The following is an 18,944-nucleotide window of genomic DNA, read 5'->3' as shown; positions in this document are numbered from 1 at the left end:
TTCAGAGGAAAACTCCAGCCTTGTGCAGGATCCCTGCTCCAGCAGAAGCACAGCTGGCACTGCAGGAGGGCTGAGCCACCATGGGATGGGACTGCTGCCACCCCCCTGACCCACAGGCTGCCAGGGCCTGCTCTGACTCTGGCAGCGCTGTTTTGTGTTACTGCATTTTATTTTAATTTTCCTAAAAAAGAACTGTTATTCCTACTCCTGTATCTTTGCCTGAGAGCCTTTTAATTTCAACACTGTAATAATTTGGAGGGAGGGGGTTTACATTTTCCATTCCAAGGGAGGCTCCTGCCTTCCTTAGCAGACACCTGTCTTTCCAACCAAGATGTTAACAAAATCTACAATAAATCACTTGAAACAACACTCACACTTGGTCGAAATTAATTTTGACAGGACAAAATGAACTTAATAGAACTCAGACCTAAAAGGATATCAAATTAATAGAACATAATTTAACATTACTCAAAATCTAACAACAGTGGGGCTAAAATTTATGTAATTTTGCCAACCCCTAATTTGCATTAAATGAAAACATAACAGAACTGAAAATAAATCTCAACAAAACTGGAATAGAACAGGAAATAGTTTAAAGTGAAGAACAGTTAAAAATGATATTGTCCAAACTCAGTAACACAAAAACTTAATAGAGATTAATTTAACAAAATCAACTGAAGATAACTCCTCCTTAATCAAATTAACAGAACATATCTTAGTATTACTCAAATCTGACAATATTGGACCTTAACTTTGCTTAATCTTATTAATAATAAATCTGTAGACAATCTGGGAACAGAATGATTTTTCTGGAGGGATTAAAAAGGGACTGAAAAATCTGTTGTAATTTTATGCAATGTAGATTCAGGTATAAGGAAAGATTAAAAATTACTTTCTGCAAACACTTTTAGATATATAAATTTCTAGAGTTGTGCCAATAAACCAGGTGCATGATTAAGACAACTTTGTCTGCTTGAGCAGCAACATTTTTTTTGTGAGCTAATTATTTCTAAACTTTAAAGAACTACTGCAGATAAAATTCAAGGTTATAGGACTTAGTTAAGAACTTAAAATTAATTGCTGTAAATAATCTAGGGAGAAGAGGAGAGCCGCAGGCTGGGTACGGGAGCGGCCGTGATTCTAAGGGAGTGCTGGCAGCTCCCCTTGCACTTTGGCCCTCTGGTTCCCGAGGCAATGCCCCAAGTGAGGAGGGGCAGGAAGGCTCCCCCAGATGGCTGGGAGCTGATCGAGCCCACGCTGGACCAGCTGGGTCAGGAGATGAGAGAAGTGGAGATGGAGCCGCATGAAGGGAAGAGGAACGTGGAGTCCCTCTGGCCCATCTTCAGGATCCATCTTTGATCTCTTCCACACGAGGAAAGCAATCAGCAGAGAGCTCTATGAGTACTGCACCAAGGAGGTGACAAAAACCTGATTGCCAAGTGGAAGAAGCAGGGCTATGGGAACCTCTGCTGCCTGCACTGCATCCAGACTCAGGACACCACCTTTGGGACCAACTGCATCGGCAGGGTCCCCAAAAGCAAGCTGGAAGTGGTGAGTCTCCAGCTTGTTTCGCTGCTCTGCAGTAGTTGTTCTGAGTTCTCCCACCTCAGGGTCAGCAGAGGGGGTAGTGCTGTTCTTCCTGGTCATTTCCTCTGCCTTTGCTGGTAGAACTGGTGTCCAGTTGGTGCTGAAGTTACTGTCAGCTTTGGCATTCATTTCAGGTTGTTAAAAGTATGGGAAATAACACCAAACTGTGGAAACCCTTCCCACCCAGAGCCATTCCCTGCCCCAAGGTCTGAGCCTGCTGCTCTGGCTTGGCTGTAACACCCTCCTCATGTTTGTTTTTCAGGGCAGAATCATTGCGTGCACTCACTGTGGATGCAGAGGCTGCTCTGGGTGAAGCCTTTTGCCATCAAACTTGTTTTTTGAACTCTGAGGGACATCCTCCTCCTCAATGGACTATGAGTACAATTACAGCCATTTTCTGTGATGGGATACTTCTGTATAATAAATTAAAGCAGCAGCATGATCACCTGGATCATGCATAAATGGGGGGTGATTTGGAGTAGGGTTTTGTGTAGCCATTTATTTTAAAATAAAGCTTGCCTTCCTGGAAAAAAAAAAGGATTTTGCACTGAATGTAATTTTGAAGTCACACAAAACATGTAAGTGGGGTTTCCAGACACTCCAGAGATCACTTGGGAAGCAAAATCATCAGGGGAAGCAAAATCTGCTGTGTGTGACATTACAAAATAGAAATAGCCACTCCTCGCACTGAGCAGTAGAACTGGGGGTATTTAACTCGAGAACGAAGGACCTGGAAGGTGACAGACCACTGGCAAATGTATCCTGAAAGGTTGAATGGAAGCCCCTTCTGCATTCAAATCAGAGTTTATGTGAAAGTGTTAAGTGTATGTGCCAGAGAGAGCTATTCCTAGATTCCCTAAGAATGCACCACAAGATTTTATAAGTAATCAATTCAAAAAGCTGGAAAACAGAAGAAAATTATTTATTTATACAGAGAAGATCACACCTTTTATGAATTATGAACTATGCATTTATATAGCAGGCCATATGTGCTCATGAATAAATCCTTTTCTGAGACTCAAGACTTTGGTAGCTGTTCACTAAGTTAAACTTTACACATGTTCATAAGGAGAAGCCTAGGAAATGAAGATAGTTCCTTCCTAAGTACAAGTCTTGCTCAAACCAGTGAAACCCCAAGACCTCAGAAAGGTTTTGCAATGTCCATTTGTATTTCTGGGACTGAAATCCTTAAAACAACTCGAGAACATCCCAAGAGAAAAAGAGCAAGACCCAGCTGTGTGCACTGAGCAGAAAAAGCTGCTTCATGTGTTTAGGATGTTGTCACTTACCAAGAGCATTTAGGCTGAGGATTTTATTGTATTTGGCTGAATCAAACAACTAGCACTGAAAATGGTAAACAATATTGTAATTGTTTTGTATTGTAATAACAATTAGCATTGAAAATTTAGCATTGAAAAATTATATGATGATACCATTATGAGGAGAAAATGGTTTCATTTCTATTTAATTTATATGGAGTTCACATGAAAAGAGTCAAAGTGAGAGCAACTTATAGGAGTTTTCACCTGTAAATTTTCACCTTTACAATTCCAAACACAGTATGTTTGCACTGCTGGGGAACCCCACAGTATCTGGGGTTTGGTTTGTTTTTTTTTTTTTTACCTTTAAAACTGCCTCTGCTGCATTATTGCTCCAATTTTGAGCTTATAACACCACACTGTAGAAACACTTCCCACTTTGAGCTTATAACATAATTAAAGCAACTCCATTACCAACATATCTCACACACACACACCTTTGTCACAACTGTGAATTGTGATATGCCTGTTCCTATGCTTTTCTACCTCCAAGCCAGCCTTTCTATGACCTTTTACTCATCCTCAGCTTGTAGTTTCTCATGCAATTAAAGTGAGCCATGCTTATTTTTAGCACATACAAATATTCTAGGAACTACAGAACTGTTTGTCATCTCTGTTGGTAGAGCCCAATTGTTTTCATTTGTTGCTTGGTGGAAATTACCATGGAATTCAGTTATCTTTTTGTTGCTGGCAATGCTTACATTTCTTAGATAATTTCTCCTCTCCTGTGAGTTACTCCCACTGCTCCTTCCTGACAGGCCTATCCCTAGAATGGCTTTGCACAGCTTTAGGTGAACATCTCTTTTTAAAGTGTATTTCTCATCATTATTTTTGTACTTCTATGTATTATTAAATGCAGCTGAAAGGATGCTGTCAGGTTTATATCCACATTTCATGAGGTGGAATAACCTCACTTAGCTCACTCTCCTGTATCCTCTGCACTATTTTGGGTGAAACACCTCACTGGAAAAAACAATAAAGCAGATAAACGACTGTAATATTAACATAGATTTTTTTTTCCCATTAGATATCTATCTTTCTGCAGAGAATTTATGTCTGAAAGGAATGTGGCTATAATATTTTCCATTAAATTATCATACTGCTAAATCTTTCTTGGCAAAAGTTGTGGTAAGGTGCAACAACTCAACTGCTTGCTTGACAGCTTTTTCCAGGAATAATGTAGAGAGGAAAAAAAGTTCTACTCATTCCTTCAGTAATGAGATGTTGGGGGGGCAAGGTTTTAATCCCTTTTGCTTTGGCAGGCTGCAAACAGGACACCAGATGGGAGATATTTAATAAATAAACACTGCAAAGGCTCTGATCCACCTATAGCCAAGTCCTGACTCAGCCTCCTCTTACTGAAATCACTTGGAGCCTGGTCAAGTACAGATAAAGAGCTCATTTCAGTGCTGGATCCCAGCTGAGGATTGCTGCATCCAAACCAGGTTAGGAACCTGCTGCTGGGAGCCACGGCAGTGTGAGAGGACAAGGCAGCTTTGCCTTGAACTCTCTTCAGTCAAGTCAGCCTAGACCAGTCCATTTCCTCTGCTTCCAGCTCTGGAAAGCTTGGTAAAGCTGTTCCAGCACCTGGATGTCTCTGCTCTGCCACTGCCCTCTTGACATACTATTTTTTCCCTAAGACTCTCTTTCCTCCCAGAGTTAACTGGAACAGTCATGGGGGGATGGCCCCCCAGCACGGTGAAGCCTTTGGTGTCAGGTACAGCTGCTCGATGTCAAAAGTACACTGATACAAGGTGGGCTGGTTATGAATCTCAAGTGGAGGCTCCAAAATCCATTTGACCCAGCCCAGCAGGACTGTCCAACAAAGAGAAGGTTCAGCTGTGGGATCTGATCCTCTGGAGTCACAGCTCAGGAGATGCCCTGTCAGAGTAGACAGAATGCCACAGGCATTCAGCTGCTGTCAGCATCGTGGAAGGCTTGGGCTTATCGAGTCCAATCGTGTTAAATTAATAATTGATCATTTTTATTGCATTTGCAATAAACACTGCACAGAGATTGTTGGTCACTGATTCCTCACCAGTAAAACTCAAATTTTGGAATCATTCGTGCAAGTGGCCGGGGACAGTGTGAAAAGCATTTGCAGCAAGGGAGGAGCTGCGGATTGACTGCGGCAGATGCCTGAGGCCAGGCAGCTGGTAACAGACCCAGCGAGCCGCAGCACTCCGGGGACAATCCCGGCACCTCCCGACCGGGGCTCCGGGATTGTCCGGGACAACCCCAGGGCACTGCTCAGAAACAGAAGCAGCAGAATGACCAAATCTGCCCCTTCAGTCGAATCTCCCATTTTAAAGGGACACCAGAACATCAACACTGCGCACATGAACATCTCTGCTGTTCTCACGGCACAGCGCCTCTGGCACTCCAGGTTTTGAAGGTTATCCTAAAATATTTGGGGGGTGTGTGGTGTCAGAGCCATCCTGCAGCAGAGGTCTTTGCAGTGCCACGCACACCATCAAATGCAGCTGGGATTTTTAACACTGCAACCAGCTTAACAGCCACAGCATTGGGCTCAGTGCTGAAGTGCCTGTGTGTCCAAAGGAAATGACACCTGGAAGGTGGACACCGTAAAAAAGGCATCCCAAGCAGCTGGCAGCCAGCAGGTTATTCCAGGTTGTTTTAAAAATAACAGAACAGCACAAGGAGGTTTGCATGTTCTTGCCATGTCACAGAATGTGCTTTAGAGGATATTTAATTGAGACACTTTCTCCACACTGGTATGTCGGGTATGGCCTGATGGCGACTTCATCTGCACTTTTACCTTCCCAGGACACCAACCTGCTGGTGCTGAGTCCTACAGGACCCCCCTTGTACCGTCTACGTTGTGGCTCTTTATTCCTCAGGACTTCCTGACTTCAATCTCTTTGGAGAAATAGAGGGGTGATTGTGTAGCTGCAGTTCTTAGTTAGCAAAGGAAGTTCTTTTTGCCTGATTCTAAATGTGGATATCTGTGCAACAGTCATGAGCTAGCTCATCACTCTCCTATTATTGTATACACTAAATAAGTAATCATTGGAAATCTCATCACCTAATTATAACAAATCAGAATGGACTAAGCGTCTGGAATCAGTCAGTATGATTGCTTCTCCTCAACCAGACTCATTTTGCCCTAGAAGACTGCATATAGCTAATTTAGCATTAGACACACTCAAGAAAAAGAATGATAATCAACCAGCAACTGCATCAGTTCTCTACCCACAGCTCCAACCACTCTGAGGAAAACAATGCAACAACATGGGTTGCAAATTTTGATTTGTTGTTTTATTTGGTCTTAAAATGATTTGGCTCTTTGTCCAATATTCTAAGGACTGTCTGTGTTAGAAAAGATATATTGCTGAAAGAACGACTACTTTCAGCTGGGAGGGCACTGGAGCTCCTCTGAGCACAGCTACTCGCAAATTGCTCCTGAGCCTTGGGATTTTTGGGGCAGACACTGGACCTGACATAAAATTGCATTTTCCTGGTGTGCAAGAAATGCAAAGACTTTGTGCTTCCACCTTGTTTTCTGTCTCCTTTGTTTTCTCTAGGAAGTACTGAGCCAGGAATTGTTGTCATGCTCCTCACTTTTGTTCTCTAACTGCAAGACTATCCTTTGCCTAAATATCAAAGAGAAACTTGCAAAACAAGAATTACAAGTTTTATGAAGATACAGCAAGCCAAATTAATTCTTGAGGCAAGTACACAAACTAAATGCTGTTGAAAGACTCTCTTACTATCTGCTGGGGGAGAATTTCCTCCATTATAATGAAACATAGCTAAAAATATCCTGTATTATAAGAACACTGGAGCTGAACGTGAGGTAGTGCACTTAGAGAGGATGATTAATTGGTGTGTCACCAGCAGTAACACTTCTTGAGTAAAGCATTTTCACTCACTGCTGCACCCTGGTTCCACTTTAACTAAGGGAGAGTCCAGGGGATGATTTGAAGTTCTTTTAGATAAAGAGTTTTGATTTGCTCAGGGCAATTTATCAGCTGTATCAGTCACAAAAACTTTTTATGACAATAAGTCTACAGGTGCCACCAAGATTAAGCTTGGAGTTTCCTGGGGTCATGGACAGTTCCAGAAGTACAAGCAGCAAAACACAAGAAGAAGTTAGAAAAGTTTTATTACAAGAGGTTTGTCAGTCTGAAATTCCTGAGTCCTATTACACAGACTCAGAGAGAAAACAGGTTTTATTACTTCAAAAAAAGTAAAGATTTGATGAAAAAATGATGATATATGATTTTGTTTCTGCAGCCTTTGTGAGTGACATTGACCTGTTGCTTGGTTTTTTCATGCAGTAAAAAAAAAATGATGATTTACAAATTCTGAGCACTTCCTTAGCTCCACACACTATATTTTTTCCCTTTATCACCTGAAAAGAGCAGTAATTGATTGAAACGAAAAGTGGGACTACTCGCGAACAGGATTGTAATGTATCCAAGGCAACCAAAGGCCATGAAAATTATGCTGGATTAGGACTATGACAGTAAAGATTTAAAAAATAATTAATGGGAAGAAATGCTGTTACTGGGGTAAATGTTATTCTAGTTCAAAGCCCGTTGGCGATGCTGATGTTTTACTGAGAGGTTCATCCGCTTTTCACAACTCGGGATGGGTTTAGTTCTGTAGAAAACACAGCATGTTATAAACCACAGAACACAGACACGCAAACACAGCACTCAAAACACAAATAAACCCAAGTCCATCTTAAATGAGCTGCACTTAACAGGGAGCAAAAGACACACGTTGTTACTCATAGTCTAATTAAAGAAACTTAACAGTGCTATAATATTAGATTTGCAGCTTGAGGAAAGGTCAATCCAAAGTGTCTCTCACACATTTCATTCCCGAGCCCGGGGGCTCGGTGGGGGTTTCTTGTACCTGAGGAGCAGGAAGGGAAAGACATTTAAACAAAACGGTGACACCTAACTGTGGGTAACACTAGAGCGTTGTACTTGCTGCATTATCCACGTAGGAGTGCAGTTAGGGGTAACAGCTGGCCACCAATTCATTTACAAAGTTCCCAGGCAAAAGGGAGAAGATTTATGTAAAACATCCTCACTCAGCCGGCTGAACTGAGCGCTAACATTACTCCTGAGCTTCGCGTACGCATGCACAGCAAATTCTGTTCGGCAACTGGAAAAGCTGTTCCCCCTGCAGCCTCTGGGCTGTCGCGCGTGGAAGCCCCGCGCGGTGCGGGAGCCCCGGCCCTCAGCGCTGCGGGAGCGCGGCCCTCAGCGCTGCGGGAGCCCCGGGCCTCAGCGCTGCGGGAGCCCCGGCCCTCAGCGCTGCGGGAGCGCCGGGCCTCAGCGCTGCGGGAGCGCGGCCCTCAGCGCTGCGGGAGCCCCGGCCCTCAGCGCTGCGGGAGCGCCGGCCCTCAGCGCTGCGGGAGCCCCGGGCCTCAGCGCTGCGGGAGCCCCGGCCCTCAGCGCTGCGGGAGCCCCGGCCCTCAGCGCTGCGGGAGCGCCGGGCCTCAGCGCTGCGGGAGCGCCGGCCCTCAGCGCTGCGGGAGCGCCGGCCCTCAGCGCTGCGGGAGCCCCGGCCCTCAGCGCTGCGGGAGCCCCGGGCCTCAGCGCTGCGGGAGCCCCGGCCCTCAGCGCTGCGGGAGCCCCGGCCCTCAGCGCTGCGGGAGCGCCGGGCCTCAGCGCTGCGGGAGCGCCGGCCCTCAGCGCTGCGGGAGCGCCGGCCCTCAGCGCTGCGGGAGCGCCGGGCCTCAGCGCTGCGGGAGCGCGGCCCTCAGCGCTGCGGGAGCCCCGGCCCTCAGCGCTGCGGGAGCGCCGGCCCTCAGCGCTGCGGGAGCGCGGCCCTCAGCGCTGCGGGAGCGCCGGCCCTCAGCGCTGCGGGAGCGCCGGCCCTCAGCGCTGCGGGAGCGCCGGCCCTCAGCGCTGCGGGAGCCCCGGCCCTCAGCGCTGCGGGAGCCCCGGCCGCCCTCCGGGCCCCGCGTCCTCCATTTCCTGCGCCGCGGCGGCGCCCGCGCCCCGCCAAGATGGCGGCGGCGCCCGAGGGCCGGCCGAGGGCGGGATGCGGCCGCTGCCCGCTGCCCTCGGCCCCGTGCCGACCCCCAAGGCCGCTCCAGCCCCGACCCGCACCGCGGGCTGTGTCGAGTGCGGCACCGGCGCCTGGCGGTGTCCGGGCAAGGCGGCGGCGGGGAGCGGGACGGAGGTTGAGGGAGTCCCAGCTGGAGGAGGCTGCTGGGGGACGGGGAGGCGGCAAGTCCCGGGCAGGTCCCGCTGGGGCGCGCGGGCTTTCCCCCTGGAGGCCTTGGGCTGCCCGGCTCGGCGCGGGAATCTGTGCGGGACAGAGGAGCGGGGCTGAGCACGGCTCCTCGGTACAACATGGAGTCACCGCGCGGAGCGAACTAGGCCAGGCCGGGCCGGGCAGCAACAGGCAGGAAGTGAGGCGGGCAAGGAGTCCAACGCTCCCACCAGCCGCTCGGGTGCGTGCGGTACCGCGCCGCCGCTGCCGAGGCTGCGCTGTGCCCGGGCTGCGCTCTGCGCGGCACGGACAGACACGGGCGGTGAGTCACGGGGAAGCAGCGCGGACCGACAGGCGCCATGACCTCCCCGCCCGCCCCCGGCCAGCGCGCGGGAGGCGCGCCCCGCCCACCCTCCGGCCGCCACGGTTGGGTGTCCCCGTCCGCCGCTCCCATTGGCCGCTCCGCGGCGCCGCTCTGCGCCCATTGGCCGAGGCGGCTCCGGTGAGCCGTGCGCACAGCGGCGGGGCGGGGTGAGGCGACGGGCCGTGTGCACACCGCGTGTGGCGCAGGCAGCGGGACCGGCGGGGCCGAGCGAGCGAGCGGAGCTGAGTCGTGCGGGGGCCGCGGCCGCGGGACACCGGACTGCAGGTACCGCCCACGGGCCGCGAGGGAACCGCAGGGGAGCGGCCGGGCGTCCCGCGGGACCCCGAGGCTGCAAGCGAGGGCACTGCGCGGGACGGTGATGGCGCTGGCGCACTCCGGCCTAGTGCGCGGGAAAGTACGGCCGGGCGGGCGCCGGCGCCATTCCCGGCCCTGCGGCGCGCCGGGGAGGCCGTGAAGGCCGCTAGAGCCGTGAGGGCCGCGGGCCTGGAGAGGGCGGCGGGCGGCGGCGGGTGAGTCAGGTCTGGGTTCCGGGAGCGCCCAGGGAGCCTGCGCCGCTCGGGGGAGGGAGGCCGGGGCGCTGGGCGAGGGGGGAGCCGCTCTGCTCGGCCCGGGCGCGGCCCGGAGGGGCCTCACGCTCGGTCTCTTGACCGGAGGTGGTGGGTGGTGGGGCCGGGGCAGCGCTGCACGTGGCCGCCTGGGCGTGGGGAGGGGGAGCCTGGCCGGGCCGCCCGTGAGCCAGCGAGTTTGGGGTAAAGAACGTCCTGTGAGTCGGGGGACTGCGGAGAACGGACTGGAATTAAATCTTTTCTTCATTTTTTTTTTTTTTTATTTAATTTTGAGTCCTCGCTAAAGTCCCGTCGGCGGGGCCGCGGCCCGCGCACCACGTGGTTCCCCACGTGTGGGGCGCTGCCGGAGACGAGAGGGTCGAGGTGTCGCAACTGTTAGCTCCTGCCACAGGCACGGATGGTGGCCTGCTCTAAATCCAAATGTGACCTATAAATGGATAGGAAAATTAGTCTGTGCCATCTGCAGATCGCAGGCCGTGGGGCGGCCTTTTATTTGAGTTCCTGTCTGGCGTAGTTCTCAAGTAACCGCTGTTAGTCATTTAGGAGGCGGCATTATCACAACGCTTATTAAACCTAATAGTGAGTTCTGATTTCCTGTGTGCACTCAACGTGATCCCATTGCCACGCAGCATTGGGGTTGCCTAGTCCGCATTTCCTTCTTCAGTGCAGACTTGCCTAGAGTAGCAATCCTGCATCCGCCCTCGAAGTGAAGAGGTTAAATAGGTTCACTAGGGCTGTGCAGCAGTCCTGAGAGTTACAGGTTTAACCTGCCGTTTCAACTAACTTTGTTAATGTCTGGGCTGAATGTTATGTTTAAAGCCTCACGTGTTGCTCGTGGTGTTTAAGTTTATAATTTCATACAGATAGACGAAGGGGAAGATGGTAAAATGTGTATATTTGTTCAGTAGGATTTATCCCTTTCCATATTAACTAGTATGAATAGGCAGAAAGTGCTACTGAGTCAGTCCTTGATGAACTTTTGCTCTCTTTCTTGTTTGTGTCAACAGGGATATCTAAGAATTACTTGTCTCAGTGGAGTCAAGATGTCCTTTTGGCCTGGTTTCTGTCCCCTCTTGAGTCTTAGTTAATGTTCAGCACTCCTGGGTCTACTTGTCTGTGAAATGTATTGAGGGGTCCCAAACGGAGCATAGAGATTGGTTTCTCACTTTGGCAGGTTTCCTTGAATTTTCAGACTAGTTTATTTCAGACTTGATATGTTATTACCTGCTGGTCAGAATACTTAATTTTGTGTCTTGTTCTAGTGAGAAGAGAAGAGGAAGACAGGAGCATCACTAACTCTGCTGTAGCAGGTTTTCAGGTTACAACATGGAAATAAACTGCTAAATACTGAGTGGCTTTGGTGACAGTCATGTGTCCTGTGTTCAGGAATTCTTACAACATGTTGCTTGGGAAATTAAAACTCACAGATGCTATTTCTTTTAAAATGAGTAATGCTTTGACTTCTCTTTTGAAATGAAATGCTAGCTTATGATTAGCAGGCCTTTCTGGCTCTTCAGTGCTCCAGAGGACAGCAGAGCTGTACTTCCTGTCACCTTGGGGTTTCATCATGCTCAGCTCTGGCTTGTCCAATTCAGGTGTGCTGCTGTGGGTTGGTCACAGCAGCCTGGGAAGGTCCTGCTGATTTCCCAGCGGTGCCTCTGCTAGAGCTGCCTGGCGGGAGGGCTTTGCATGTGCTGGCTGGAGCAGTGGCTTTTATCTGCTCTGTGCTTTGGCTGAAGGTGTGAAGTCCTGCTGATACCGGCTGCAGGTGCTATTTGTAGGTCAAAAGAAGCACGGGTAGAGTGAAGGATGTTGCCCCTGTTCTGTTGGGCTGTTGGATCCTAAGGAACTGCTGGTATCCAGAACAATCCTGAGTAATCTCAGAGGTGAAGTTCAACTTCCTTTTACTATGAGGAGCCCAAATTAGTTGTATTTTAGTTTGTTAAAACCACTTATTTGGAGGGCATCTAGGCTAAAAGCCATATAAAATGAGGAGTGTTACAGTGGAGCTTTGTGGCAGTGTTTTACATCATCAGGTCGAGAAGGGCTACTAAAACAGAGTTGAATATTGCTGAATCTCATGTATTAAGGCTGGAGATTATTAGCACCTCTCCTGTTCTAAGAGTCTTGGATATGCATTAACTGCAAAGCCACAGAAAAACACAGTATGAGACAGGAAACTTCTTGTGTCAGAGGTGTCTCCTACAAGTAGGAGAATCACCAAGAAACTCCTACTTTAAAGTTTGGTGCTCAAGTTGCACTCAAAATGTGGTGCCACAGGGATCTTTGTCATCAGTCCCTGCTGTTTAGCAGTATAGCCATCACGCAGAACAAGGTCTGAAATTAATTCTTAGTAATGTTTCAGCTTTCAGCTGCAGTTACAGAGGTTTTTAGGAGGAGTTTAGGTAGCTAACTGCCTTCTCCCTTTTCTAGAAAGGTAAGGTTTGAGGTGAGAAAGCACAACTAGAGTTGAGTTTTTGGACGAGTTTTGGGAGCTAATCCAGGAGGCAGTGCCTTGCTGTATCTTGCAGAATTTGACCTGTCTCAGAAATGCTAGATGAGGCCGTAGTTGTAATTTATTTTCCGTTGCCACTTTTTCTGCCCTGGTGAGGTAAAAATCTGGTTCTGGTATGTAAGAAGGGAGGGGACGGTGACACATGGACAGACAGGACAGGCTGCTTTGTGTAATACATCTGAGCTGCAGAAAACAGTGATAGCTGGGACTGAAAACTTTCCAAGAAGACTTAGGTAGCTTTCTTGCAGAAGGCTTACTTAAGGTGGCCTTGTTAGATAAAAGGAACTGCTGGAAACTTGCCTGTGATGACAAAATAGAGTGGTATTGACTAACATAGAAGTGAGAGAAGTGTTTGAACTTGGGTGGTTTTTACTGTGCTCATTTTTTTCTCTTGGAAGTAACTGAAAACTAATGGTGTCCAGAGTGCTTGGAGGCTCTCCATTTAAGGGCTTGTCTTCTGAACCAGCCTTTTCTGGATGTTGCTCCTTGAAGGCGGCTGTTGGCTTTCTCTGAAAACTGAATCCTTACAGTTCACACTGCTGGGGAATTCTGTCCTGTGTTAGGCTTGTTAGGATGCAGTCACCTCTCACTGGTGAACCCATTTGCAGTTCCAGATCCATTACAGGAAGGATGCAGAGGTTTAACATGGAAATACTGGTGGAGAGTAACTTCGGGCAAACTGTTTGGATGTGTTTAAGGGATCTGAGGATGAAGCAGCGTGCTTTGTCATCACGTTTGTATGGCAGCTGCAACCTTCCACTGCTATTGAGCTCAGGGTGGGCAAAGGGGCCTCAGAAAATAAAGGTGTTTAAATGAATCTCAGCCTAGAAGGATCCCTGCACAGAGACTGGTGTTTGACTTCAGATTTCTACTTCAGTTTGTGTAATCTTTACCAATTTGCTGTGTAGCAGAAGAAGAGAAACTTGAGGTTTTCCTTTAGAAGGGGCACTTAAAAAGGAAAAAAAAAAAAAACTCTGAATCAGATGTAAAACTTCTGTATTGACATTCCTTTGGGGCAGTGAGTAGTGAGCTTTTGTCCCTCCTGAAGCTGCTGGCCTGAACTGGCAGAAGGACAGACTAGCTGTAGGTTGCCATTAATCTTGATATAAAAGCTGCCCCGCTGTGTATCTGGAGCAGGTCTGGCTCGCCTGTCAGACATTTGTCTTTTACCGTGTGTTAACCTGGCTGCTTCTGTCGGTGCTTCTTGTGGGGCACTGCCAGCAGGTCTCAGTCCTGTCACCTCGAGTCTCAGGTTCATGGTTGGGAGTGAAGTCTTCAGATTTGCTGCACTTCTCTTACAGCTGGTGCCTACTATTTTGTACTTTTTAAGAGATTTTATGTTGCCATTTGATAATACTGCAATGTGAGGACTGTTTAAGAGAGTTGTAATAAAGAATATATATTCATATAAAATTCAGAGACCCCCATCTTGGCCTTCTTGCAAATGAAAAGCAGCATGCACTCTGGTGCCTGAGCCCAGCTCCTGCAGTTGGCTGTGCCTGTGTTTTCCTGTTCTGCAGTGTCAACAGGGTTGCTATGAAAACAGGCATAAACAATGGCACAGTGAGTGCCAGCTGCTGCCAGCAGAACAGGCAGTGCTCAGCCCTGGCTGTCCTCAGAAGAGGCTGGAAACTTTGAACACTGAAATGAAGCAGAGAATGCTGAGTTATGTGTGAAATCAAGTGAATCTCTCTCTCTAAGTGCTCCAACAACCAGTTGTTTTAACTTTGTTTAGATGTGTTTAAGGTCTTCCTGCAGCTTTCCTAAACCTGACCCTAATCTGGCCATCTTTCATTTTGAGGGCAAAATCCCTCATCTGGTCCAGCTGGAAGTTAGATGTGGGATTACAGAGATGACATGCTAGAGTATGTACCTCTTGTATTTAAAATTCTCACCCGTCTACTGTGGTTGGAATAACCATTTCTGTGAGAAGACCATCAGAGAGAGAGGAACTGTTTCAAGGGAGGAGTGGATAAAAATCCACAAGAAATTTGTGAAACATTGAGGTACTTTGGAAATAGCTAAATAACAATTCATGTTTAGATGCACACTGTATTTAAAAGCTAATTCTTGTTCCTTCTGGAGGTCATGTGTTGTTCTGCTGCTCCTGTAGTGGCTTTCTTCAAGACTCAACTTCTGGGATATTCCTGTAATCTGGGATGCTGGAGGTCTGGGAGGAGGGGAATCATTCTGTAATGTGAATAAACTGCAGGGTTACAGGGGGATTACCTTGAAGGGGGATCAGGTAAACTGTGAAACATGCCAGATAATGATTCTAGTTGTGTTGGGTAAAGAATAATGAATTGGGAGAGCATATGTGAGGTATTTAAACTTCAGGAGACTTCATCAAAACAAAGTTTGACATGCATATTTTTAGACCAGTGTACTTTAAACTTGTCTTCAAGCACGCTTTAAAAGACTTCAGTTTAAATGTGTAACTTCCTTGTTCCTTTCTTTCTGGCTCTGGAGGTGTTGTGTGAGTGTCCTGCAGCTCAGGGAGGTGTGGCAGTGTGAGCACAGTCTGGAGCCTGCCCTGTCCACAGTGGGTTGTGCAGGCTGGCTCTGCTCGTGCAGTACTGACCTCCATTCCCAGTTTGGGCTGTCAGAACTGCCTGTCTGATGCTTCCAGAGCATTCTAAGGATGTTTTGCCCAGTTAGCCTTCTACATATTTGACAAGTGTCTGCTGTCTTAACATCTTAAAGCATTTTCTTTCATGGATACCTGGAGTGGAATATGCATCCTGACCTATAGGTTAATTACAAGTTGTAGCTTTGCATTTCAGAGTTAAACTGCTGCTTAGGTCATAAAAGACCTAAAATCTTCAAATGTTAAGCTAAAGGGCTTTTGAACACTTTGATTCCAGTCAGTAAAGGTAGTAGCTGCCAGGCAGGTCCTTCAAGAGAAAATGTAACAACTACCAGGTGGAAATAACTTGTAGAGATTAAGTTTCTGGCTTTTGAATTTAACTCTCAGCAACAAGGAAGAAGGTGCTTTACTGAAAGGGATAATGACATTGAGGCTGCTACTACAGTAGTTTAAGAGATTTCCTTCTCTTTTTCCCTCTGCCTGAACATTTTGGAATTTCTTGAAGTAAAGGGTGACTACAAAATAATTAGAGAAAAAGTTACATAGCACACTATCTGTTCAAAGCTGTCTTACTCAAAGCAAAGTGGAGGCAAACTTGTATCCTCTGCAGTGGTTTCAGTGGTCATGATCAGATACGGTACCAGGAAATACTGACTTACCTGGAAGTCCTGTATGGTTTGACTGCCTTTGCTGAGGGGCTGGGAAACCTCTAAATCTCTCATTTTAATGTAGCCTTTGGCTGGGGGAGCAGAAGGTGCTCAAAAATGTCTTTCTCGTTCAGACAGGTGATCTGCAGCCATGAGCAGCAACGAGTGCTTCAAGTGTGGCCGTACTGGCCACTGGGCCCGGGAGTGCCCCACTGGGATGGGCCGTGGCCGTGGGATGAGGAGCCGTGGCAGAGGTGAGTGGTGGCTGTGCTGTACTGTTCCTTTGGACAGCAGAACCCCAGCTGGCTGCTGTGTGCAGTGAGTAAACCAGGCTCTGGCAGACCCGAGTGAAGAAGTTGAGAATCAAAGTGGTAATAAGAACCAGGGAAATTTGCCTCTACCTGAGAGTTTTGCTAGGGGGTCTGAGAGTGAAGCAAACTTGTCAATTCAGTTTGTGATCGATTCTTGAAAGTATTCTGAACTTAATACTTATGGCTTTTTTTTTTTTTTAAACCCTTTTCAAGCAGGCTTCCAGTTCATGTCTTCGTCTCTGCCGGATATCTGTTACCGCTGTGGTGAGTCTGGCCATCTTGCCAAGGACTGTGACCTTCAGGAGGATGGTAAGTATCTCTAAATATTCCATCTCTTCAGTGCCACAGGCAGAGCTCTGTGGCTGAAGAGAAGGGTGCTGGGATTCCCTGGGAACAAGCTGTGCATGTGCCCTGTTCACAGCATGCTGCCCCTCACGCTACCAAGGTTTTATAGTCTTGTTTGGTATGTTTTTCTTATTGTGGAAGCCTGCTATAACTGCGGTAGAGGTGGCCACATTGCGAAGGACTGCAAGGAGCCCAAGAGGGAGAGGGAGCAGTGCTGCTACAACTGTGGCAAGCCCGGCCACCTGGCCCGCGACTGCGACCACGCAGACGAGCAGAAGTGCTATTCTTGTGGAGAGTTTGGGCACATTCAAAAAGACTGCACCAAAGTGAAATGCTATAGGTAAGGACTGACAGGAGGCAGCTGTGAGAGGCACCTCATGTGCTCGATGCATTCTGTGTCTGGTTTTGGTTAGGAAATACAGTTTGTTTGAGCAGTTACCCACTGTTGTTCAAAACTAAGGCTTAAACACTCAATAGCAAGGTGGAGTAGAGAGTCTATGATGTATCTCTAGATGGCCACCCAGTGCAGGTGTTCAGTCATTTGAGCTGTACAGAAAGGGTCGCGTCCTTTTGCAGAAGGTAGCAGGACGTACTCGGCTGTAGCACAGAGGTAGGTACCCTGTGCTTCTGCCAGAGCTAACCAACCCCAGCTGTACTGCCCAGCTGACTGGCACAGCCAGCCCCTGCAGGAACACACTGAAGATGCTTTGGCTGTGGGAACAGTGAATAGCAGTGGGAGTTAAATTGGTTTGAAATGCCATCTTCTTCAGAGTGTTGTCTGGTTTTTGAATGCAGGCATATACCAGAAACAGCATGTTCCTGAGAGCAGTATTCTTCACCCCCACCAACATTCCCTTCTGTGGAGGAAGGAGAGAGAACATGGTGTATTTGAGTTAAAACTGATTATTCTCAAAACAAGGCTAAACTGCAAGCATAAGCACTGGGAACAGGCAAAACCCAGGACACAACTGGGGAAAAACCCCTGCCAGCACACAAAGCTGATGTACAGTGGTTCTGGCACATACAGTGATTAATGGGAGTTGATCATTTGGGAGCAGTCCATGGCTCTGCTGAAGACAGACTTCCTGCATGTCAGAGAATTCTGGAACAGAAGCCTTGAGTGCAGAACTAGCGTTGCATGAAACTGAAGTAGACAACGTCCTGGACAGAGTAGGAGTGCTCCTGTGAGTGTTGTGGCTGTTCTGACAGAACCTTTGCTTTTGCAGGTGTGGTGAAACTGGCCATGTAGCCATCAACTGCAGCAAGACCAGCGAAGTCAACTGCTACCGCTGCGGCGAGTCAGGGCACCTTGCACGGGAATGCACAATTGAAGCTACAGCCTAATTATTTTCCTTTGTCGCCCCTCCTTTTTCTGATTGATGGTTGTATTATTTTTCTCTGAATCCTCTTCACTGGCCAAAGGTTGGCAGATAGAGGCTACTCCCAGGCCAGTGAGCTTTACTTGCCGTGTAAAAGGAGGAAAGGGGTGGAAAAATCAACTTTCTGCATTTAACTACAAAAATGTTTATGTTTAGTTTGGTAGAGGTGTTATGTATAATGCTTTGTTAAAGAACCCCCTTTCCGTGCCACTGGTGAATAGGGATTGATGAGTGGGAAGAGTTGAGTCAGACCAGCAAAAACCCTCTCTGGGTTACAGGGAAGTGATCCTATGCAGGAGGAATGAAATTCTGGAAGTGTCTAAACTTCCTCATAACTTTTATTTTATTACAATGGCCTTGGATTGTCTGACCTCAGTAGCTGTTAACACCAAGTGATATCTGCATCAGGCCCTACCTAGAGCATATAGCTGAGTGGGAGTAAACAAACAAGATGCACATGCCTGTTAATGGCCATGAGAGAGAGAGAGAGAAATCTGAAATAAATCTAAAAGTAACAGTAATTCAGTCAGTGAATGTTAATGTTGAAGACACAGAACGCAATGGGAAGCTTTTGAATAAATATCTCAAAGTCAATCTGAAACCCAGACATCAGTGCTCATAGCATAAACAATTTGGAGCTATTCAGGAGTTGCAAATAAATGCATTTTCACAGAAATCAAGATGTTATTTTTGTATACTATATCACTTAGACAACTGAGTTTCATTTGCTTGTAATCGGTTTTTAAAGTAAGATGGTAAGAGCAATTGAAGTCCTAGAACATAGAAAATGTAATTTTAAACTATCAATAAAGCTGGAGGAGGAAGGGGAGTTTGGCTAAAGTTCCTTTTGTTTATTTTTGGTTTTCCTGTACACAGTGCAAAACAACATATTAAAAGGGGTATGTGGAGGTTCAGCTTGGCCTTTTCTTTTCTACTGTCTCACGTGAAGGTCCTGTCTGCACTCGTTCATGGGAGTGGGGGCTGGATGGGGGGCTGGTTACATCTGTGCTGGTGCACCTCAAGCATTTAATGGAAAAACCACCACAGGAGGAGGTTGCTGGAGGTGCAGGGTGAGTAGGTCAGAGCAGAGTTTGAGCTGCCACAG

General features: G+C 47.7%; 1 protein-coding gene and 1 pseudogene across 4 annotated transcripts; both read left to right on the top strand.

The window, feature by feature from the left end:
- The first annotated feature begins 977 nt into the window (after nt 1-977).
- On the top strand, nt 978-2,124 carry LOC137480457 (protein BUD31 homolog; annotated as a pseudogene).
- A 7,488-nt stretch (nt 2,125-9,612) lies between these two features.
- On the top strand, nt 9,613-18,753 carry CNBP (CCHC-type zinc finger nucleic acid binding protein). 4 transcript variants are annotated; one of them, XM_068201489.1, is made up of 5 exons: nt 9,613-9,753; nt 15,939-16,058; nt 16,332-16,424; nt 16,602-16,800; nt 17,687-18,753. In XM_068201489.1, the coding sequence occupies exons 2-5, from the start codon at nt 15,956-15,958 to the stop codon at nt 17,802-17,804; spliced, it is 513 nt and encodes a 170-aa protein (XP_068057590.1). In that variant the 5' UTR covers nt 9,613-9,753; nt 15,939-15,955; the 3' UTR covers nt 17,805-18,753. The 4 variants fall into 4 exon arrangements, with proteins under 4 accessions (XP_068057590.1, XP_068057588.1, XP_068057589.1 ...); XM_068201487.1 differs by having other exon boundaries at nt 16,599-16,800; XM_068201488.1 differs by having other exon boundaries at nt 16,329-16,424.
- Nucleotides 18,754-18,944: the final 191 nt, after the last annotated feature.

Source organism: Anomalospiza imberbis, chromosome 11 (genome assembly GCF_031753505.1).
Source record: "Anomalospiza imberbis isolate Cuckoo-Finch-1a 21T00152 chromosome 11, ASM3175350v1, whole genome shotgun sequence".
NCBI lineage: Eukaryota > Metazoa > Chordata > Aves > Passeriformes > Viduidae > Anomalospiza > Anomalospiza imberbis.
Note: the sequence above shows the minus strand (reverse complement) of the source record. Positions and strands in the feature narration are given on the sequence as shown.

Bases quoted from the DNA above. Each gene is read 5' to 3' on its own strand.
- CNBP (XM_068201486.1), top strand. From the start codon at position 15,956: ATGAGCAGCAACGAGTGCTTCAAGTGTGGCCGTACTGGCCACTGGGCC. The intron at 16,425-16,598 runs GTAAGTATCTCT...TTCTTATTGTGG, and splicing joins CTGTGACCTTCAGGAGGATG to AAGCCTGCTATAACTGCGGT. The intron at 16,801-17,686 runs GTAAGGACTGAC...TTGCTTTTGCAG, and splicing joins ACCAAAGTGAAATGCTATAG to GTGTGGTGAAACTGGCCATG.